We start from the raw sequence: 24,988 nt of genomic DNA, 5'->3' as shown, positions 1-24,988 counted from the left end.
CACAGACAACTTATTTTTATATATATAGATAGTTTTTTTTTTTTACTTATGTCCTGGTCGTCATTTATACTCCCTGTGTCCCGGTGCTTTGTTGATTGCTAATCGAACATTCCTTTTGTCCTGGTCGCTTTCTCTTTGAGTTTCGTCATTTATTTTTTTCTTTTTTAGTTCTTTTAGTTTTTACCTTTTTAGTTTTTTTTAGTTTTTTAGATGAAAATTTTTTTTAGTTTTTTCCTTTTTTTCTTTTTAGTTTTTTATTGGTTTTTACCTTTATTTTAGCTTATTTTTCAGTTTTTTCCTTTTTTTTAGTTTTTTTTTTATTTTTATTTTTTTTAGTTTTTTACCTTTTTTTAGTTTTTTTTAGTTTTTTTAGTTTTTTAGCTTTTTTACTTTTTTTTATTAGTTTTTAGTTTTTTTTGTAGTTTTTGCCTTTTTTTAGTTTTTTCAGTTTTTTTTTAGTTTTTTATTGGTTTTTACGTTTATTTTAGCTTATTTTTCAGTTTTTTCCTTTTTTTTAGTTTTTTTTAGTTTTTAGTTTTTTTAGTTTTTTACCTTTTTTTAGTTTTTTTAGTTTTTTTAGTTTTTTAGCTTTTTTATTTTTTTTATTAGTTTTTAGTTTTTTTTGTAGTTTTTGCCTTTTTTTAGTTTTTTTAGTTTTTTAGCTTTTTTATTAGTTTTTAGTTTTTTTTGTAGTTTTTGCCTTTTTTTAGTTTTTTTAGTTTTTTAGCTTTTTTATTTTTTTTATTAGTTTTTAGTTTTTTTTGTAGTTTTTGCCTTTTTTAGTTTTTTCAGTTTTGACGTCACCTGATCCAGTTTTTTCAGGTGACGTCACCTGATCCACACATCCACAGACAGACAGACAACTTATTTTTATATATATAGATATATATATATATATATATATATATATATATATATATATATATATATATATATATATATATATATATATATATATATATATATATATATATATATATATATATATATATATATATATATATATATATATGCATTCACTTTTCTTTTCATTCTGGGCATTTTTTTTGCTCAGTTTTACTGTTTCGTGTGGGTTTTAAAATTGTATAAAGAAATATTCTACTTTTAGTATTTTGCTGGATGTTCATGGCCATATTTCATTGACGGACTTCGGCCTTAGCAAAGAGGCCTTAGATACCGAGTCTAAATCATACAGCTTCTGTGGCACAGTGGAATATATGGCTCCTGAAGTTGTAAATAGAAAAGGTCACTCTTTTGCTGCTGATTGGTGGTCTTACGGTGTTCTGATGGTAAGTTTTTAAGACTCAAAGCTAATTTTTAGTCATTCTCTAATAAATTATTGGCTTTTTAATTTCTAGACTCTTTAATATCCTTGTCTAGTTATTTGAAAACATAAAGCAGATTCAAATTTCATTATCTTCAAATTGCGAACTTGTATTTTTTTGAAATGAATTTATTATATCATCCGCTGTAAACATAATAACAAATAGAATATAATATAAAAAGAGAAAAAAGAAATCAAAATGATGACAGAACGAAAACGATATTCACGTCAAATACAAGCATAATAACAACAAAATAGAAGCGCAAATCAGGTACTGCTTTAAATTGGAACACTAAAGGTATTGATTGATTAGGTTTTTATATTGTTCAAAGCATTGGCTGCGTTAGGTTCTACTACGATGCATCTCCCAGCGGGCCAAGAACTGTTTCTTTTTTTTAATTAATCTTTGATGTACTCATTATATTTTCACCACCAAAATATGAGTTTTTATGTTAATTTAATTACATTATACTCGTAGTCACTCAGTTTCCTAAAAACACTTAAATCAAATTTAACTGAAAGTAAGGAGCGACATTAAAACTTAAACGAACAGAAATTACCCCGTAGATGAAAGGGGCTGCGGGGGAGTAATTCGTCCCCAAAGACATAGTTATAAGGTTTTTCGACTATGCTGAATAAAATGGCTATCTCAGAATTTTGATCCGACTTTTGTGGGAAAAATTAGCATGGGAGGGGGCCTAGGTGCCCTCCGATTTTTTTGGTCACTTAAAAAGGGCACTAGAACTTTTCATTTCCGTTCGAATGAACCCTCTCACAAAATTCTAGGACCACTGGGTCGATATGATCACCCCTGGGAAAAAGAAAAAAAAAACAAAAAAAAAACAAAAAACAAACAAATAAACACGCATCCGTGATTTGTCTTCTGGCAAAAAATACAAAATTCCACATTTTTGTAGATAGGATCTTGGAACTTGTACAATAGGGTTCTCTGATACGCTGAATCTGATGGTGTGATTTTCATTAAGATTCTATGACTTTTAGGGGGTGTTTCACCCTATTTTCTAAAATAGGGCAGATTTTCTCAGGCTCGTAACTTTTGATGGGTAAGACTAAACTTGATGAAACTTATATATTTAAAATCAGCATTAAAATGCGATTCTTTTGATGTAACTATTGGTATCAAAATTCCGTTTTTTAGAGTTTTGGTTACTATTGAGCCGGGTCGCTCCTTACTACAGTTCGTTACCACGAACTGTTTGATAATGGAATCCATATTGATTTGAACCAAAAACACCTTCAAAATTTCAGACAGTAACTGCTTTGTAATTTAACATTTTCAATTTACCACGATTAAATCGAGAGCTTTTCAAGGAAATCTCCTTTTGAAAAATGCTTAACACTCACACCTAAAATAGTAAATTTGCTCATTAATTCTACCGGCAATTATGCTGTTTTTATAGAGCAAATTGGTTTCTTAAAATAATTTTTTATAAATTGAGACTTAGTTTATCAAGACTAAAATGTAGAAACACTGATTTTTATATTTCAAAATGAAAAAAATATGTAAAAATTCCTATATGCATTTACATGATGTGGTCTTATCAAACTATAATTCGACGTAGGAGAGCCTTAAGAGACAAAAATTTATTATGCCTTCATTAAATCCCAAAACTGTTTATTCAAAAGTTGTGTGTTCTTTAGAAACGTGTTTGACTCTTATAAAAATCAAAGGGTAAAAATTAAACTGGAAAGAACTTTATGTTTACAAATCAAAGTGGGAAGAACTTTCTAAGTCGAGGACTCATTTGGACACTAAAAAAAGGAGTCCTTGTAGTATAGCGTGAAAAAAAGGAGTCCTTGTGGTATAGCGTGAAAAAAAGGAGAAAAAATCTCAATTTTTCCAATTTTACCCCCCCTCCCTCTCTCTCTCCCTTTCTCTTTCTTTCCTCTCTCTCTCTTTTTTCTTCTCTCTCTTTCTCTCTTATGCTTATATTCATTATTAGCAGCAGAGTCTGTCGGACGAAAAGCTGAAAAAAAATGCAGTGTTTGCTTTTTTTGAAGATTGGAAGCCTACTTACTATATCGGTGTAGTGAAAAATAGCCATTTAAAATTTCGCTCTGTCACGTCACACCATTATTTTCAGAACGAAGAATAGTGACTTACAGGAAGTTACGTATATTTACCAATTCTGTAGCATACTTGTCTCTTTATTATACTTGTATAAAAAAGATATCAATAGAATATTTTTTTCCAATCTATAAATACGTAGCTTTAATTTATATAGGCATAATTTTGCCGGTCTGAGAATTGAGTTTTTCAGCGATGATGCGAAATAGAAGCGAACTGGGTATTTGCCCATGAAAAAAAAATATTAACGGACGACATGAACCCCAGCTGCTCAGGCAGCAATTTGAATCCAGTTAGAAACTAGTTCTAGGGCCAAATAAGAAATATTAATTAATTTTTGTATTTTGTTTTCCAGTACGAGATGCTAACAGGCAGCCTGCCCTTTCAAGGTACCAACAAAAAGGAAACCATGAATCAGATATTACGTGCAAAACTAGCTATGCCACAGTCATTAACACCGGAGGCACAGGTTGGTTTCTGAACGTCTTTAACTTGTAAGAAAAGGGATACCAAGTTCTCAGTTATAATTACTGCTTAGCCCAATTTACTACTATTTCTAATAGCGACAACGCACCTAGTTGGCTGGGTCCAAGACAGCTGCGCACGCTCCTCCTTCGCCCTAGCCTTTTAAAGCTTCTGTCTTTTCTTATTCCGATGTGGTTCTAATATCCTTTAAAGGAAGCGTGGTTCTATATTTCCTTTAAATCCTATTCCATTTGGGAGAGGCCTGCTATTCATTTGATGGACCACCGAAAAGCACAATCTCTGGCAATATGTTGTCCGTAAAACAATTTTATAGAGTTGTTTTATGTATCTTTTTTATATATTTGTTTTGCATATCTTTATATATATTTCGTTACAGTCCTTGAAAATTTGATTAAATTAATGTGTTTTTACAGCTTACCGTTTAATATACAGCAGTCAAAGGAATACATAAAACGCTCTCTAGGCAATTTTCTTGCGAAAAGCTAAAAAAATCTTCTTCCAGATTTTGAATCGCCCACGAGTGATCGATGACCCTTGTCATAACTGTGATTCCCAATATTTATTTCAGTTCGCAAACTTGTTTCCCTGTTCTTCCTAACCTTTTTTCAACTGTAAAAAAATACCCTGCTATTGCAATGTTACCACCAATATAGAAAATAACAGAAAGAATAATTGAGAACTGCTGTTTTTCATTCATAAAGAAAGAAAAAAAAAAAAAAAAACGAAAGAAGGAGAAAAGGAAGACAGTTTTCCTACATTAGTACTTAATATAGATCAGTACTTGAACGAGGCCTTAACCCTACTCATCCATACAATTTCATAGGTCAAACAGCATAGCCATACACAATCAACCATAAAGAATAATTCATGGACAGGCAATCGTGTCGTAAGTAAGTATAAGTCGTCATTTACCAAATATTAATGTATTTACAAAATATAATACATAATTTAATATATTTACAAAATATAATACATTTACCAAAATATGTGGTGGCTTCGTGCCACCACAACACCTAGTTGGTGGGGCGCTTTGCGCCCCCAAGCCCTTGGGTTGGGTGTCATTTGTGTCCCGGTGTCCCAGTCTGTAATTTCTCTTTGAGTTTCGCGGTCGTCATTTATATTCCCTGTGTCCCGGTGTCCCGGTTGTCATTTTTGTCCCGGTCGTCATTTGTGTTCCGGTGTCCCGGTCTGTAATTTCTTTTTGAGTGTCCTGGTCGTCATTTATATTCCCTGTGTCCCGGTCGTCATTTGTGTCCCGGTGCTTTGTTGATGGTGATTGCTAATCGAACATTCCTTGTGTCCCGGTCGCTTTCTCTTTGAGTGTCCTGGTCGTCATTTATATTTCCTTTGTCCCGGTGACCCGGTCGTCATTTGTGTCCCGATGTCCCGGTCTGTAATTTCGTCAGTCGACAAACATGACGTCAGTCGACACACAAACATGACGTCACTCGACAGACACACAGACAACTTATTTATATATATATATACTAGCTGTTGGGGTGGCGCTTCGCACCACCCCAACACCAAGTTGGTGGGGGCGCTTCACGCCCCGCCAAGCCTCCCCACGGGAGGCTTGGGATGCATTGCACTGCATTTCTTATTTATTTCTTTGTTAGTGGCTGGATTCATCAATTTAATATTAAAGTGATAGCCGTCGGCTCCATCCCAAAAAATTATAGGATATTGTAGAGCATCGTAGCATCGATGACTTTCAGCAATTCTTAACAACTGAGCGTTTTGCTTATGAAGAATAATATCTCGAGGTAAAAACTGATCACCGACCATAACGATTGCCACTTCGTCGATAGTTGGAGCACTGTATCTACGCACATGTTGGCCAGGAGGCGTTTTGTCAGCGGAAATAACAATTTTAAGCGTATCAGTAGGCATAAAATCGATGGCTGTTTTGAACAGACGCACTAAATTATTATTTTCGTGGCAAAGATGTTGCAATTGGGAAACGATTGTCCTTTCAACTTTGGGAGAAATTTCGCAACGTGCATTCAATTCAGAATTTCTATCACTGATGAAGTACAATTGTAAAAATTTATGATTCTCGCCTGAGAATGGTAGAAGGGACCCTGCTCTATGATAAATTTGCCTTTTTACTTTGAAAGTAGACATAAATTGATCTGGATTTTCGATTTGGGCCTCAAACGACGTCATTTGGAAACATGAGTTATATTTTCTGATTTGTGACAGAAAACGCTTAGATTCTGACGTAGTTCCAGTAAGGAAAGTCTTCAATGGCTCTGGTAGTGCAGCCAATAGAGGAAGTTTAACTTTTCCTGAGGCGCAACACATTCCCATTGTTTCACCATTGAATTTCAAGGCCTTGCAATAGGGACAAATTTTAGACATAGTCCCGATTTGAACACATCTTCTCAAGCTATAATCATCGACTGGGCTGTACCTGAATGCCAGGCGATAACTTTCAGGTTGCTCTGATTCCTCGGCACGCTTTCTTTTCTTACTTTCTCTATCAGGAGCAAGCCTGATTTCTTGCTGTTCTTGTGATTCCTCGGCACGCCTTCTTTTTTCACTTTCTCTTTTAGCAGCAAGTCTGGTTTCATGTTGCTCTGGTAGTTTCTCGGCATGCCTTCTTTTTTCACTTTCTCTTTTAGCAGCAAGTCTGGTTTCATGTTGCTCTGGTAGTTCCTCGGCACGCCTTCTTTTTTCACTTTCTCTTTTAGCAGCAAGTCTGGTTTCGCGTTGCTCTGGTAGTTCCTCGGCACGCTTTCTGTTCTTTCTTTCTCTATCAGCCTCAAGCCTGTTTCCTTGCTGTTCTTTTGATTCCTCGGCACGCTTTCTTTTCTTACTTTCTCTATCAGCAGCAAGTTTTTTGGCATAGACTCTTTGAGCATCTTCCTCGGCTGTTGCCAATGTAAGTTCATCAGTCATTTTACAGTGAAACATTAATAGATTTCTACGTGAACGCATGTCTTAAATATCTTTAATGACGTCACCGTCATAACAAAATTGACGACAACTAACTTCATGACGTCAGTCAACACACAAACATGACGTCACCCGACAGACAGACCCACACATCCACAGACAACTTATTTTTATATATATATATATATATATATATATATATATATATATATATATATATATATATATATATATATTAGTGTTCGGACTCGCCTATAAATTCCAATAAATTCCTATATTTTGATGCACTCCTATAAAATGCCTATATTTTGGCTAAAATCCTATTATTCCTATATTTTCGGCTGAAGAGCACTACGAACATTGCTCATGTTTTGCAATTTTCTGTCTTTTGGTGTAGATTGATAATCTTATCTTAGAATATAATCTATCTTAGAATAGCCTATGTTTTGTTTTTTTTGTCATGTTGGGCCTCTCCGAAATGAGCAAAGATCAGTATATAGGCTAGCAGTCTCTGCTTAATGAGACTGGAGTTCTTGTGACTTATGTGCCCTGGCTGAACGCTGGCTGGCTGATGTGAATACGGCCCAGTTATTCAATGGGCTATTCTAAGATAGTTGCTAATCGAGGGAAGTATAATAGACGTGCACTGGGTAGGCTATATGCTACATTCTGTGATCAATCTGTCCTTTATCTATCTGGTCTTTATCCCCTTCTAAAGAAAAATGATGTTAATCAGATTCGGGCTTTTTATTTCAAATATTGTAAATTTTTACTTTATCTCCCCCCTTGATATAGCAATGGTAAAATAATTCGTAAGTTTGATGTCCCTGATATAAGTGCAGAGTTGGCCCTCCTGCTTGGAAGATTGTCGGAATCAGCTTTTTACCGTTTATCGCCTCATCATCCTTTGGTCCGTCTGTTCGGTTAATCTCATTGTAGCATAGTGTTTTTATGGTACTTGGTATTAACCAAGTGACATATAGCCATCGCAAATTCTGTCGGCCTGTCTGTCTGTCGGTCCTGGTTTTGCTACTTAAGGCACTTCCAGGTAAGCTAGGACGATGAAATTTGGCAGGCGTATCAGGAACTGGACCAAATTAAATTAGAAATAGTCGTTTTCCCGATTTGACCATCTGGTGGGGGGGAGTTTGGGGCCCGCTAATTCAGAAAAAATAGAAAAATGAAGTATTTTTAACTTACGAACAGCTGATCAGATCTTAATGAAATTTGATGTTTGGAAGGATATCGTGTCTCAGAGCTGTTATTTTAAATCCCGACTGGATCTGATGACATTGGGGGAGTTTGGAGGGGGAAACCTAAAATCCTGGAAAACACTTAGAGTGGAGGGATTGGGCTGAAACTTTGTGGGAAAAATAAGCACAAGTCCTAGATACATGATTGACATAACCAGAACGGATCCACTCTCTTTGGGGCTGTTGGGAGGGGGGGGGGGGTTGATTCTGAAAAAATAAAAAAAGAGGTATTTTTAACTTACGAACGGGTGATCGAATCTCAATGAAATTTGATATTTAGAAGGATATCGGGTCTCAAAGCTCTTATTTTAAATCCCGACCGGATCTGATGACATTGGGGGGAATTTGGGGGGACCTAAAATCATGGAAAACGCTTAGATTGGAGATGAAACTTGGTAATTTATGTGACCAGGCATCCCACACCATCTACCACAAATCTGATACCGAGGACTTCCGAATCCTATATTTGGCCTATATTTGGGCCCGGGAAATCCTATAAAAACAGGACAGAGCCTATAATTTGAAACGAACCGACCTGTCTGAACCCTGATATATATATATATTGCTCTTATTTTTTTTTTCAATACAGCAGCGGAAGCAAACCTCCTTGACCTTTTCGGTTCCGGTTCATAAGATTTGTCTGACATATCAGGTGAACTGAGGCCATAGCTCTTATAAACTATTATGAACTTATAAACTATATCTAATTAGTTTATTGGGTATAAATTCTTTTTTTTTATGTCTTTTAGTTTTACTGCTGATGATGAACACTGTATGTGTGTTCGAAATATCCAGTTAAAAATTTTTTATATCTGTTCACTGTCTATTAAAAGGTTTCACTTATATTTTCAACTGTTATACTATTTTGAGCGTTCATTCAGTGGAATTTAGGAAAAAAGCTCACGTATGTTCATCTTCTTAAGAGAAAAAATGTATACTTTCCTACAAAAATCATGAATTACACAATTATGTACTGATTACCAAAAAGGCTCCATGGCCTTTAGTGGCACCAAGTTTTAACATAATTATGTAGATATTTGAGTTCAACGGGTAGAGGTCAAGTAACTTTCTATTTGTGTTTTGGTGTTTCTAAGCGTCAGTCCTGTTTTTGCACCTAGTTTGTCTTCCCTACTGTATTTGGTTTGTCTATAACAAAAGCTTTTAAGGAGTTAGTAGCCGCGTTTATCACATAATTTAGTGGTTGGTCGAAACGAATCTATCCATGCATAAGCCCGTCTATGGCTGAATATTCCTGTCCTTGTAGCTCCGTTCAATAGTTATAATTTGGTGGTTGATCGGAAAGAATCGATCCGTGCATTAAGCCAGTCTCTGGCTGAATATTCCTGTCCTTATAGCTCCGTTCGATAATTATAATTTAGTGGTTGGTCGGAACAAATCGATCCGAGCATAAGCCCCTCTATGGCTGAATATTCTTGTCCTTGTAGCTCCGTTCGATATTTTTTTTTATTTATATAATTTATATAATTTGGTATATTAGTATAATTTACTATATAATTTAGTGGTTGGTTGGAACGAATCGCGTTCAAGTTTTCTGTTTTAGAGCCCAGGACCCATTGTATAGATTTAAAATTCATTAAATCAGGCAGCGGTATGGTTAACAGTCTTCTATATCTGTGGCTATGTTTTTTAGTCAAACAGCCTCAAATACATGTTTAGTTACAATGTCAGGCTTGGTTATGCCTCTGGCCACGGATGCCTAGGTATGCGTGGCTAGTCATGCCTGTACGTGGCGTTGCTTCAGAAAGAAATCATAAAAGTATATGCAGATGTGCTTGATCTTAGTTGAGATTTTTGTTCTCAGCCTCGCATTTGGGCCTCGTGAGTTTAAAATATTGACAATAAGTATAGTTTCTCAAGATTCTCTTCTTTTTTATTTGAAAATTCAGACTGAGGCTCATTTTTTTTTTTTTTTGGGGGGGGGGGGGTATTGAAAAAATTATAGTAACCCTCGTGAATTTTGTATGAAAAACGTTAGGCTTTAAAGCAGTAGATACAACCCAATACTTCATCAAAGCCTTGGGAGAATTAGTTTGTTTTTGGTGATTTATCTCTAGGCTCATTTAAGTATTAATAAATTCGTCATTCCTTACGCTAGGCCTTGCTGAGGGCGCTTTTCAAGCGAACTGTTGATAATCGCCTGGGTTCTGGCACTGAATATGGTGGAGATGTTGAAGAAGTAAAGCGCCACCCCTTTTTTGCCTCTATTGACTGGGAGAAGCTGTACAAAAAACAAATTGAGCCACCCTACAAGCCAGCCGTATGTACGATGGATGATGTATTCTACTTCGACAAACAGTACACAGAAAAGACGCCAAGAGGTATATAATTAAGAATTTTTTTCTTTCTTGCCTAAAGCTAGTATATATTTATTTACAATTAAATCTGAAAAATTTATTGTGGAATTTAATATATACTTCGGATAAAGACACTAAAGGAGGGCAATAAATTGTTTTTCTGTTAGTGACAGCAGATGACATTCGCTGTTGGAGGATTTTTTCTGTCAAGAGCCCATAATTTTAGCAAAGATGTAAAAAGGCCTGGTTTTGCCAAGTTTTAAAGAAATGTTTCCGTTTTTTGAACAATCTATGAATTTCTTAGCCTTTATGGGGAGGGGGGGGGGCATCTATGGTACTTTTCTGTTAGAGGATGTTATTTTTCCCACGATTATTGTATATACAAAAAGGGAGCAAAAAAGGATAAAAGGTGAAAAAGATAAAACTTGTAAATAGCCTAAATTGTAAAATCCCAAAAATACTCATTATTAGACGAAAATGGTTACCATTCTTATGTTTGTTCTCTACTCTGTCCTGAAAAGGTTGCTATATTAGGTTTTTACGTTCTATTTCGGATAAAAGAAATCTCCTATAAAAGATTAACTCTCGTTATTTGTTAATTTACTGAACGTATTTTTCATCTGCAGTACTCAGCCCTAGACTCTGTCTGTGTCTGACTATTTTTTTTTTTAATTTATGTTTATGCCTCTATCCATTTACGTTATAATACCGTCAATACAACAATTTTCTCTTTAATGGCTAGTTGCTGCGTGGCTATTCAGTTTTGCTGCTAACAAATTTTCTGAGGGATTCTCTGGGTTGAACGTTATTCTATTGGAACTTACCTCCAAGTAGGATTATCTTGATGATCTTTAGGTATCTGATATTGGTGTGAGAAAAAATTAATTGGAAACACTTTTAAAAAGGAATTTATCTAATTTCTTAATTTTGTTAATAGTCTCTTGATTTAATTAATAGTCTCGTGATTTAATTAACTTTATAACTGACTTCAACCGGTCTAATAGACTTTAACTATTAAAAACTGAATTAAGTGCGACTCAATCAATTAAAGTCAACGGGTAGATTTCTTTGTCTTTACTTGTTTATTTTTATTTTTTTTTACTGAGGGTCCTCAAACTTACCCCTGTTGTTAATAAACGTACAAACACATTAGCAGATAACACGATTTGACTACCTGAAGGAAACAATGCTGAATGTTATATCAGAGAAACTGCTTTGGCTTTTTTTGGAATCTTCAGCATATGGGGAATATTTCATCAAAGCAAGTTATCATTTATTTCAAACAAAGGTTCAACAGATTCATAAAACTGAATAAATAAACTGGTTGAAAACTGAATGAGTGAAAACTGAATTGAAAACTGAATATATTAAAAACAGAATGAAGTGTGACTCAATCAATCAAAGTAAAAGGAATCACATTCACTTCCAATAGACATTTCAGGACTTGCATTATTGTGCCTGCTTACAATTTTGTTTCCCTTGGTTATAACTCAAACGTTTTGCATGAATTATTGTTGTCTGGTATACAATGCTACACAGCGTAAACTGATAGAGAGGGGGAGGGGATAATGCCTCCACGATGGTTGCTACGTTCGATTTTCAATGTTGTTTGATCTCAGGGAAATTGGCTCGAAGTTATTCTTTGAGTTTCGACTCTAAACAAGACTATTGGTGTTTTCTTCGCTACTATGAGGTTAACAAATAAGGCTAGAGTATTAACATAATAATGCCAGTAACATTTTTAACCCAAAAAACAATAACAACATAAACTATAGCTTGTATTTTTATGGCACTTGGTATTAACCAAGTGACATATAGCAATCGCCAATTCTGTCGGTCTGTCTGTCTGTCGGTCCCGGTTTTGCTACTTTAGGCACTTCCAGGTAAGCTAGGACGATGAAATTTGGCAGGCGTATCAGGGACGGGACCAGCTTAAATTAGAAATAGTCGTTTTCCCAATTTGACTATCTGGGGGGGAGTGGGGGGCCGGTTAATTCGGAAAAAATAGAAAAATGAAGTATTTTTAACTTATGAATGGGTGATGGGATCTTAATGAAATTTGATGTTTGGAATGATATTGTGTCTCAGAGCTCTTATTTTAAATCCCAACCGGATCTGATGACATTGGGGGGAGTTGGAGGGGGGAAACCTAAAATCTTGGAAAACACTTAGAGTGGAGGGATCGGGATGAAACTTGATGGGAAAAATAAGCAGAAGTCCCAGATACATGAAAGACATAATCGGAACAGATCCGCCCTCTTTGGGGTAGTTGGGGGGGGGAGGGGGGGGGTAATTCTGAAAAATTAGAAAAAATGAGGTATTTTTAACTTACGGACGGGTGATCGGATCTCAATGAAATTTGATGTTTAGAAGGATATCGTGTCTTAGAGCTCTTATTTTAAATCCCGACCGGATCTGGTGACATTGGGGGGGGGAGGAGTTGGGAGGGGGAAACCTAAAACTTGGAAAACACTTAGAGTGGAGGGATCGGGATGAAACTTGGTGGGAAAAATAACACAAGTGCTAGATACATGAATGATATAAACGGAACGGATCCGCTCTCTTTGGGATAGTTGGGTGGGGGGTTATTTCTGAAAAATTAGAAAAAATGATGTATTTTTAACTTACGAACAAGGTGATCGGATCTCAATGAAATTTGATATTTAGAAGATTATTGTGGCTCAGAGCTCTTATTTTAAACCCAACCAGATCTGGTGACATTGGGGGGAGTTGGGAGGGGGAAACCTAAAACTTGAAAAACACTTAGAGTGGAGGGATCGGGATGAAACTTGGTGGAAAAATAATCACGAGTCCTAGATACATGATTGACATAACCGAACGGATCCGCTCTCTTTGGGGTAGTTGGGGGAGGGGTTAATTCTGAAAAATTAGAACTTACGAACGGGTTATCGGATCTCAATGAAATTTGATATTTAGAAGGATATCGTGTCTTAAAGCTTTTATTTTAAATCCTGACTGGATCGGGTGACGTTGGGGGAAGCTTGAGGTGGGGGAACCTAAAATCATGGAAAACGCTTAGATTGGAGGGATCGGGATGAAACTTGGTGGAAAAATCAGCAGAAGTCATACATACGCGATTTACATAATTGGAACGGATCCGATCTATTGGGGGGGGGGGTCAATTCTGAAAAATAAGAAAAAATTACGTATTTTGAACTTACGAAGGAGTGATCGGATCTTCATGAAACTTCATATTTAGAAGGACCCCGTAACGTAGATCTCTTATTTTAAATCTCAACCGGATCAAGCGTAATTGGGGGGGGGGTAGTTGGGGGGGGGGACCGGAAATCTTAGAAAATACTTAAAGCGGTGAGATCAGGATGAAAATGGATTGGAAGAATAAAAACCTGTCTAAGATACGTGACTGACATAACCGGACCGGATCTGCTTTCTTTGGTGAAATTGGAGGGGGGGGGGGGGGGGTAATTTTGAAAATTGAGGTATTTGTAACTTACGAAAGGGTGACCAGATCTTAATGAAATTTGATATTTAGAAGAATTTTGTGCTTTAAAGTTCTTATTTTAAATTCCGACCAGATCCTGTGACGTTGGGGGGAGTTGGAGGGGGAAACCGGAATTCTTGGAAAATGTGAAAATTGAGGTATTTTTGTCTTACGAATAGATGATCGGATCTTAATGAAATTTGATTTTTAGAAAGAATTCATGTCTCAGAGCTCTTATTTCAAATCCCGACCAGATCGTTTGACATTGGAGGGAGTTGGAGGGGGAAATCTTGGCAAAACACTTGGAGTGTAGGAATCGGGATGAAGCTTGGTGGATAGAATAAACAAATGTCCTTGATACGTGATTGACAGAATCGTACTGGATTCGCTCTCTTTTGGGGAGCTGGGGGGTGGGGTTCAGTGATTTGGCGAGTTTGGTGCTTCTGGACGTGCTAGGACGATGAAAATTGATAGGCGTGTCAGGGAGCTGCACAATTTGACTTGATAAAGTCGTTTTCCCAGATTCGACCATCTGGGGGGCTAAAGGGAGAGGAAAAATTAGACAAAATTAGGTATTTATAACTTACGAGTGGGTGATCGGACCTTAATGAATTTTGATATTTAGAAGGACATCGTGACTCAGAGCTCTTATTTTCAATCCTGACCGGCATTAAGCCTCTTATTTTCCTTTTAAATCAATCTATTGATTCATAGAATTTTGTTAGAGCTGATACCATATGATCTCTTGGCTCTTAGCTCTTCTCGCCTCGTCACAAGTGCCATATGAGCTCTTAGCTCTTGTTTATGTTAAAAAGCGTCAATGCACTTATTCTTTTGCTATACAAGTTACAATATCTGGCAACTGCGTCTTATTTCCAGTATAAGAAAGTTTTTGATTTACTTCCTTGATTAGTTTACTCTCTGAATTTAGTGCTACTCTGCTGGGACTCAATTCTAGACAAGACTGCAAACATTTCTGACTTTATTGCCTCACATTAAGGAGACGATAGATTTCCTTTGGGGGTATTTGAAGAAACCGAAATTCACCAAAAGAATGATTCAAGATGACATTAAAAAAGATTCAAAATTGTGATACACTAATGTTTTTGTTGACTTTCGTCCTGTGGTGGCGCAGTCAATTTGACCTTAGCTTGGTAATACGGGACCCAGAGATCGAATCACGCTGCAGAAATGCACTGCAGGGCCGACGCAGGGACCTTAGTAGTCAAGAAGCGTCGTTAATTCTTAAATAAAATAAAATAATAATAAATAAAATTTTGTTGACTTTCTGTGGATGAGCCAATGGAGTTTACAATTGAAAATATTAAAGTACAAAAATAGATGAAGCTGTGCTGCTCATATCTTGTGCTATACAAGATTCTGAAGTAATCCACTAAAAAGTGAATCAAAGAGATATTGTTCAATAATTTCATAGGCCTGACTGCCTTTTCATTTACATGATTTAACTAATGAAAATATTGCGACAATGGGGATAATATTTCAAATAAAGAGCTGGACAAAAAAAAACTTTAAATAGTAAAGTAATATGATTATATCACTTTTTATGTTGATAGAGACTTCCGGACATGAGGTCGAAATATTTAAATTTCTTTTTTATTTAGAGTTTTTTTTAAAGATTGTTTAAAATTTTAATCATTTTCACTGTATTTTCATTTGTTAAATTTTGCAGAGACAATTGTTGTTTTTTAATGGGAAATAAAAGGGTTTATAGTTGAAGTTAGTCTAAATAAAAGTAGACAGAATCTTGCTGCTCGTACTCTTGTGTTGCACAATATTTAGAAATACTGGTACAAAATAATTAAATCAAATAAGAAATTGTGGCTTTTTAAAGGATGAGCTAATGAGTTTTAGTTTATAATTTCTTAAACCACATTGGCCTGCCATAATATAAAGAAAGAAAACGATCAAAATGGGGTCTTTTAAGGCCAAACTGGAATACTGAAAAAAACATACAAAGCGAATATTTCGAGAGGACAACTGCCTATCTTCTTCTACTCGAACAAAATAGTATATTCAAGGAAAATGCCGAAGAAAAAGCCAACAGAACAAACGTGAAAGGTCAATGTGAAAATTACAAAAAAACAATAAAAAAAATCAAAAGGTAAGTGAAATTCAATAAAAGCCAAAAATTGTAAGAATTATAACCAAATATCTAACAACTATAAAGTGAGTCTTTCGTCAATATCCGCGATTTGCACAAAATCCGAAAGAATAGAACTGTCATCTACGGATACTAGCGAACAACTGAGAAATAAAAGAAAAAAATTCATTCACTAAAGACAAAACGAACCAACAGTTAAATAAGTTGGATAACTATATCATCGGATTTCTGATTTTAATAATTGCATTTCTGGCAAACACCCTTTAATTTCTAAGGGGTTGTTGACGTGTTTGATTATGTTACTAGAAAGGAGGTTCAAGGCATATTTTAGGGACTACGAAAGTATAAGCTTATCTTTTGAGAAAATCAAAGTATGACACATTTATTCTAAACTCACCGGAATCTTTGTTCAAAGCTAGACCTAAATGTTGTTATTTAAAAATTTCAACAGCTTCCCTGTAGTACTGGACAACACCTTTATCATGTGAAATTAAGCTAGTAAGACGCCTATCCTTTATGATTTTAAAATCCTATCCTTTAAGATTTAAGATGTGTTAATTAAATTGCTTCTCTAATCATTTTCCTGCGGTTAAAAGAGGAGTGGTCATTTCTCTAGTTGATGGAGCACTGCAGTTGAAATGATGGAGCATTGCAGGATGGAGCTAATAAAAATAGAGAGAACCTTGTTGCTCTTACTCTTGTTGTTGTTACTCTTATGTTGCACAAGATCCAGAAATAGTGAAACACTAAAAAGTAAATCAGACAAACAATTGTTGCCTTTTAATGGATTAGCTGATGATTTTTCAGTTGACGTCGGTTTAGTTAAAAAAAATAGACAGAATTTTGTTGCTCCTGCTCTTATTTTACACAAGGTCCAGAAATAGTGATACACTAAAAAGTAAATCAGACAAACAATTGTTGCCTTTTAATGGACAATTTGATGATCTTTTCAGTTGAAGTCAGTTTAGTTAAAAATAGACAGAATCTTGTTGCTCCTACTCTTATGTTACATAAGATCCAGAAATAGTGAAACACTAAAAAGTAAATCAGACAAACAGTTGTTGCCTTTTAATGGATAAGCTGATGATTTTTCAGTTGAAGTCAGTTTAGTTAAAATTAGACAGAATCTTGTTGCTCCTACTCTTACGTTACACAAGATCCAGAAATATTAGCACACTAAAAAGTAAATCAGACAAACAATTGTTACCTTGTAATGGATTAGCTGATGATTTTTCAGTTGAAGTCAGTTTAGTTAAAAATAGACAGAATCTTGTTGCTTCTACTCTTACGTTACACGAGATCCAGAAATAGGGAAACATTAAATAGTAAATCAGACAAACAGTTGTTGCCTTTTAATGGATAAGCTGATGATCTTTTCAGTTGAAGTCAGTTTAGTTAAAAATAGACAGAATCTTGTTGCTCCTACTCTTATGTTACATAAGCCAGAAATAGTGAAACACTAAAAAGTAAATCAGACAAACAGTTGTTGCCTTTTAATGGATAAGCTGATGATTTTTCAGTTGTAGTCAGTTTAGTTAAAATTAGACAGAATCTTGTTGCTCCTACTCTTACGTTACACAAGATCCAGAAATATTAGCACACTAAAAAGTAAATCAGACAAACAATTGTTACCTTTTAATGGATAAACTGATGATTTTTCAGTTGAAGTCAGTTTAGTTAAAAATAGACAGATTCTTGTTGCTTCTACTCTTACGTTACACGAGATCCAGAAATAGGGAAACATTAAATAGTAAATCAGACAAACAGTTGTTGCCTTTTAATGGATAAGCTGATTTTTCAGTTGAAGTCAGTTTAGTTAAAAATAGACAGAGTCTGGTTGCTCATACTCCTATGTTATACGAGATCCAGAAGGAGTGAAACACTAAAAAATAAATCAGACAAACAATTGTTGCCTTTTAATGGTTAAGCTGATGATTTTTCAGACTGGTTGGGTCAGTTCTTGTAAAATTTTAGAAAGGAATAAATTGCGTTTATTCATTGCAAAAGCTTCCAGCTTTTGATATAATAGAATGTTGGAAATTTAATTATAATTAGTTTTAATCGAAACAAAATAAGTGATTTACTCTCTTTAAGTGAGCAATAATTTTGCATTTATGCATATAATTATGTATTTTTTCTCGAAAACAGACTCTATAATTTTTTACTGGAAAGTGGTAATCTGAGATTTTCTGGAAAAACCATCTAGATAGGTCACAATTTTGGGATATTTCATTTATACCCTTAAATTAGGAAAGACAATTTTCATATGAACGATGTCAAATTTAATTTTATTTAAAGATCAACTTACTAGAGTTGGTTGCGTTGTTTTGGCATCTATGACGCTTGCGAAGTTACACAAGATGACAAATGACCTGAACAGCTAAAGCAAAGGGTATGGGGCAAGTGATGCAACAAACGAAAATGTTGCACAACGAAATCATGGTTAGAAGGTTAATCAGAATTAAAATGCCATGCGAAAATATACAAGATGATGAATGGATCCGAAAAGCTAAAGCAAAAGGCATGGAAGAAATGTTTCAGCTATTGATGAACGAAAATAAAGCACAGCGGAATCCGCAGTTAGAAGGCATACTAAAAGTAGCAAGTTAGAAGACAATTACCTATATTTATATATATATATATATATATATATATATATATATATATATATATATATATATATATATATATATATATATATATATATATATATATATATATATACATATATATATATATATATATATATATATATATATATATATATATATATATATATATATATATTCGAAAACTTAATTTGAAAACTTAAAATACATATTATACCTTTTCTGCTTTTTAACAAATGGGAAAAAATCCTATGTGCTGATCCCAGCATACAATTTTTTCACCATAACTACAAAATAAAGAGATAGTTCTCGTAGCTATCAGATACTTGGCACGTGGCAGGCTTGTACCTATGTGCTCGCTATCTATTGTCTACTAACCTCACATTATTGTGAACTTTTTTTCTACTTTTTCCCTAGTAATTATTTTTGATTTATTTATCTTGTTTCATAATTCAGGGTTGCCTTCGTATTTAATTGTAATTTTCGCTGGTCGCACGTCATTTCCGTTTAAAATTCGATATGATCCTCGCTGTCGCTTGTCCTCAACACCCCGCTCTTTACGCGAAAAGTTTTTTACTATTTAAGAAATTGGAGTTAAGAGAAAGAGTCAAACTTTAGCTTAAAGAGCTGGGCGTTGAGGAAGAAAAGCCTCTTTCATATACGGAGTAATTTCTGTTTGTTTTAAGTTTTAATATTGCTCCTTACTTTCAGTTTAAAAAACTTGTTTTTTTTTTATTTAATATGCATATGTGATCGAATTATCCGTTATTTTTGACTGCTCTTTTCACTATTTAATAAGAGTGAAACTGTTATTTGTCCTAATGGATAAACAAAATTGGAATATGATTGAAACAGATTCTCAACCTACAGAATGATTACAATACAGCAGAAATGGATGCATAAAGCAGAAAAAAGAGATCAATCAAATAACAGAAAAATAGAATAAGAGTAGATAGATTAACCAAATTTGACCACGAATCAGCGAAATGCGTGAGTGATCTATGAATCAGCTTAAATGAAGAAGATAAACCAATTTTTTATTTTTGCAGATTCACCTGCCATTCCTCCATCTGCCACGGCTCACGAGTTGTTCAGAGGTTTCAGTTTTGTTAATCCTAGTTTATTCCCAGAAGGTCACGAACAAGTAAATGGGAATGATGTCAGTTCATTCAAGGTATTTTATTTTATATTATTTACCAAAACCAAAAAAGTACAAAAGAAAGAAAACGAAACGGGACGGCAATAAAAACACTACCCAAAGACACACCTTGATGATAAGACGTTGCAGCACGTTGCAGCAACTGCTAAGAAAGCCCCAAAGGGTTTGTTGGCAGCAGGTGGCACTCTTTTCCACTTTAGATTGTACTTCATACAAATACGTAAACTACATACACATACATACAAACATACTATTATGTTTGTTACCTTTTGCAACCTTTTTTTTGTTTTTGTTTTTTTGTTTTTACCTTTTGTTTTTATTACTTTTTGCAAGGAAAAATCTCTTAACTGCAGCCTTGAAGGATGTCATACGACTAAATAATATCCCATACAGAGGGGGCAAAATTTCTAATTTCAAAAGAAGCTCTAACCGTATTTATAAATGGGTGTACCATATTTGATGCCCCTCGTATATCTTGGCTATGGAGATCACTATTAACGGAAAAAATATTTTCAAAAGAAGAGGGAAGGATATTATTGATAAGTTTATATGTGAAAATACTAACCTGGTTTTTCCCCCTCCTATAATTTTCCTCCTCCTATAAAATGATTTGAAAACCGTATTTTTTTTACATCTGCAGTAACTATGCAAAAAATAGTTTTTTTTAATTCCTGCAGTTAGGGGATTAAAATTATAAGCTCTATTTATAAAATCGATAGCACGTTGATTAAATTATATAAATTTTCTAAATCTTGTAAGATTTTTTTTATTATAGAAAAAAAGACCTTTTCAAAAATATTTATATAGTTGAACATGGTTAATTTCAAAGATTGTTTTTTTTTGTAATTCATATTATGATTCATAGATTTTTCTAAGATTCATAGATTGTTTATCTATATGAAGAAACTGTTGTGGGAATTGATATTACAGAATTGCTAATGGCATGAGTTTTATATATATATATATATATATATATATATATATATATATATATATATATATATATATATATATATATATATATATATATATATATATATATATTTAGTTTGCCTATTGTTGCTAAAGGGAGGGATATATTAACAGGATAAGCTTGTTTTGGTTTTACTTGTTTGTTTTACATTTGCTGGGTTTTTTTTTCTTTCATAGGCATATATTTTGGGGGTGATACCTGACGCGGGGATGCCATGGATATTCTGTGGTAGCCACAACACTGTGCTGGGTAGAGAATTTAGAGTGGCGAAACCCTATATAGGCCAGTGTATTCTCCTGATGAGCCCTTATGTTGGGTGTTGCCTCTGAATTATTTGTCTATATTATTTTTTCTATTTTTTGGTAAATGACGACTTATACTTATTGACGACATGACTGCCTGTTCATGGATTATTCTTTATGGTTGATTGTGTGTGGCTATGCTGTTTGACCTATGTGATTGTTTGGATGAGTAGGGTTAAGGCCTCATTCAAGTGCTGGTCTGTATTAATCACTAATTTAGGAAAACAGTCTTCCTTTTCTCCTTCTGTCTCTTTTTTTTTTTTTTTTTTTTTTTTTTTTTTTTTTGCTGTTGCATTGGTGATTTCTCTTTTCATGATATATATCTATATATATAAAAATAAGTTGTCTGTCTGTCTGTCTGTGGATCAGGTGACGTCATGTTTCTGTGTTGGCTGACGTCATGTTTTCGACTGACGAAATTACAGACCGGGACATCGGGACACAAATGACGACCGGGACTCCGGCACAAAGGGAATATAAATGACGACCGGGACACAAGGAATGTTCGATTAGCAATCAGCATCAACAAAGCACCGGGACACAAATGACGACCGGGACACAGGGAGTATAAATGATGACCAGGACATAAGTAAAAAAAATTAAAAACTAAAAAAAAGGTAAAAACTACAAAAAACTAAAAAGAAAAAAAAAACTAAAAACTAATAAAAAACTAAAAAAGCTAAAAAGCTAAAAAGCTAAAAAAAAACTAAAAAAGAAAATAGAATGAAAACGGAAAAAAAATGAAAAATAAAGGAGAAAAACAAAACTAAAAAAAAAGAAAAAAAACTAAAAAAAGGTAAGAAACTAAAACCTAAAAAAAGACCAATTCAAAAACGAATGTATATACAGACCGGGACACAAATGACGACCGGGACACAGGGAATATAAATGACAACCAGGACACTCAAAGAGAAATTACAGACCGGGACACCGGAACACAAATGACGACCGAGACAAAAATGACGACCGGGACACCGCGACACAGGGAATATAAATTACGACCGCGAAACTCAAAGAGAAATTACAAACTGGGACACCGGGACACAAATGACGACCGGGACACAGGGAAACAACAACAACGGGGACGCCGGGGGGCACAGGGGGATATATAAATGACGACAGGGACACAGGGAATGTTCGATTAGCAATCACCATCAACAAAGCTCAAGGGCAATCATAAGAATAATGAGGTATAGATCTGAACTCAGATTGTTTTTCCCATGGACAATTATATGTTGCATGTTCAAGAGTCGGTAAACCTGACAATCTATTTATATGCACAGACAATGGGACAGCCAAGAATGTTGTACATTCGCAAGTTTTACGTAGTTAAAAATATATATATATATATATCTATCTATATTCACAGGTGGGACACAGGGACGCAACTACAATGGCGCGTAACTAATATGGCGCGTAACGACTTGCGCGCGCGGGGGGGCTTGGGGGGGGGGGGGGCGCGAAGCGCCCCCACCAATTAGGTGTTGGGGTGGCGCGAAGCGCCACCCCAACAGCTAGTATATATATATATATATATATATATATATATATATATATATATATATATATATATATATATATATATATATATATATATATATATATATATGTAATATAGGTCTATAGTTTTGTAATTATATTATGTGAGTCAATATAAGTCTATACGTATGTAATAAGTATATTGGTCTATAAGTGTATCGATAACTAATTTGTCATTTAGCTGCTAAAAATCAACATTTGAATATGAGGAGAACAGACGATGAATTGCAGAAAAAAAAAATACAGAAGCTTAACACTTTATCTTCAAGGCTTCATATCCAAGTTTGCTTTTAATCCCATACACAAAGAATATGACCTTGAAAACGTTTTTTTTTCGTAACGGCGAATAGCAATGTTGACTGATCTGTAGCTTATTTTGATTAACTTCAGTACTTTGATATCCGCTTGTAAAAGAAATTCAAGCATTTAACACGATGGTTTAATATTTTATTTTTATTTATTTAATTAAATATTTCGTATCAAAACGTAAAATATTTTTACTCTTTATGTTAAAAATCTAATTGTTTTTTAATAAAATTTTGGATAAAAAATCTATATTATTAAGCATTAAAATATTAAATTTTCATAAATATCAAAAGTTAGTTGTATTTCTTCAATTTCATTAAACGCACATTTATTTCTGATGAACAGCTTAGAAGGAATGTATTTACTTATGTAACGGGAAAGAAGTTATAAGTATTTAAAGTTTTAAAACTATTAAATTTTAAAAAAACTCAAAAAAATTCAAGGTGTTCAGCTATTTTCTCTTTTGTATTTTAACATCAATAGAGTCTTAAGAGCAATTAGCAACAACTGTAGCTAATCCAGAGTTTCCTTTATTTATGGGTTAGTTCAACAACCCTCTATTATTATAAAGAGAAGCAAGGGCGTACCCAGGATTTTGTTCGGGGGGGGGGAATTTTTTCATGAGGTTTGACAAATAAAAAGTTTAAATTCTCACCAAAGTTTGTTTATATACATTTGTTATGTTTTTACGAGCCAGGCAAAAAGTTGTGGGGGGGGGTTCAATTTGCGGCCCCTTTTCCTGGATACGGCCATAAATGGAAGCAAAATAAAAACTATGCAAAATAACTCAAGTTTTCATCGATTTGAAATATATCCTAGTTTATCCAAAAGATGTGAAGGGTTATGTTTAAGAATTCTTACTTGGAAAAATGAACACCATATCTAGTAATCCACAGTTCCTTTTGATCAATCATTGAGAATAACTAGATTTTCTCTCAAGACGCTTCGCCTTTAAACTTGTTTCTGAATGCCGTCTTTCGAGAGTGATTATTAAAGTAAATATTTAACTTTCGAATTTAAATTGTATGCGAAGAATAGCTCCCAAAAAATATTGATGTTCATAAGAATTAAATATTTCTTCTTTTTTAAGTTAATTATACTGTTTTGAAAAAAATGTTGTTTTTTTCTAAATCTGAATTTAAAGATTCTGAATCTATTAAAGCTAATAGAACGTAGGTCATAGATATATACGTCTGCAAGAACATATAAGCAACCTAGAAATATGTAAATACAATGGTTATATTGTAGAAACAGTTAATCAGTTAAAGGTTGATCAGTAACAACTGATAACTGATTATACATATATTTCTTGAATTGACGCCACTGGAAGCTTGCCTTTTACCCATATTCCATTTTTTCATATCAATTTTTACTATTTTTTTTAAAATTGAATACCCGAAACTTGATGTAGAGGTAAATGCATGGGACTAAAGCGCTGGATAGATAACTGATAACTGATTAACCATAGATTTCAACTGAATTGACGCCACTGTAAACTTGCCTTTTACTCGTTTTCCATTTTTCTCATATCAATTTTGACTATTTTTTCCAAAATCGAATACCTAAAACTTGATATTGAGGCAAAAACAAGGGACTAAAGCGCTGGACAGAATTTCTGCTTCCAGCGTTGGACAAAAGCAGGAGACTAAAGCGCTGGACTGAAATTCTGAAGCACGATTCCACCTTTCTTTTTTCCGGTTTAAGTACTTTGCCAGGTTATTATTTTCAGAACTTTTAGGACTCAGATTGGAAAAGGAGATTAAACATGCCACAGAGATGAGGAGCAAGGTCATAGCAAGGGAGTTACTGCAGGAATTAACACAGGGAGTCTTCACATCCGAGCTTTATTTAAATTCTCAAGGTTTTATTTAGAATGCTCGAAGTATCTTCTTAATTTTTTTATCTTCTGAATTTTTGTGAACCTCATATGAAGCTCATTAAGGCAGGACAGACTCTCAAGGAATCTTCCTACCTCCCATGTTAAACATTTGGAGTTTGCCTTACGTTCCTGAATTAGTGATTTTAGCGGTTTTTATTTTAACAGACAAATAAAAATCTGCTGAATATTTTGATGTAATCAAATTTTAAAGCCGATAATTATTTTTTATAATTCCAAAAAAATTATAAAACCTGTTTCGGGTTTGCATTCT

The 24,988-nt window shown here is 34.2% G+C and overlaps 1 protein-coding gene across 2 annotated transcripts in view; it reads left to right on the top strand.

The window, feature by feature from the left end:
• Window positions 1–24,988, top strand: part of LOC136037006 (ribosomal protein S6 kinase 2 beta-like) — an 884,370-nt gene that overhangs the window by 686,705 nt on the left and 172,677 nt on the right. For both annotated transcript variants that reach the window (XM_065719419.1, XM_065719428.1), the window contains exons 8-11: window positions 1,109–1,289; window positions 3,769–3,882; window positions 10,167–10,389; window positions 19,609–19,733. In XM_065719419.1, coding sequence (XP_065575491.1) covers window positions 1,109–1,289; window positions 3,769–3,882; window positions 10,167–10,389; window positions 19,609–19,733 — 643 coding nt within the window. The remainder of the gene's footprint in view (window positions 1–1,108; window positions 1,290–3,768; window positions 3,883–10,166; window positions 10,390–19,608; window positions 19,734–24,988) is intronic.

The sequence above is a fragment of the Artemia franciscana genome, chromosome 2, assembly GCF_032884065.1.
Source record: "Artemia franciscana chromosome 2, ASM3288406v1, whole genome shotgun sequence".
Taxonomy (NCBI): Eukaryota; Metazoa; Arthropoda; class Branchiopoda; order Anostraca; family Artemiidae; genus Artemia; species Artemia franciscana.
The sequence above is the reverse complement of the archived record's forward strand: the minus strand, read 5'-3'. Positions and strand labels throughout refer to the sequence as shown.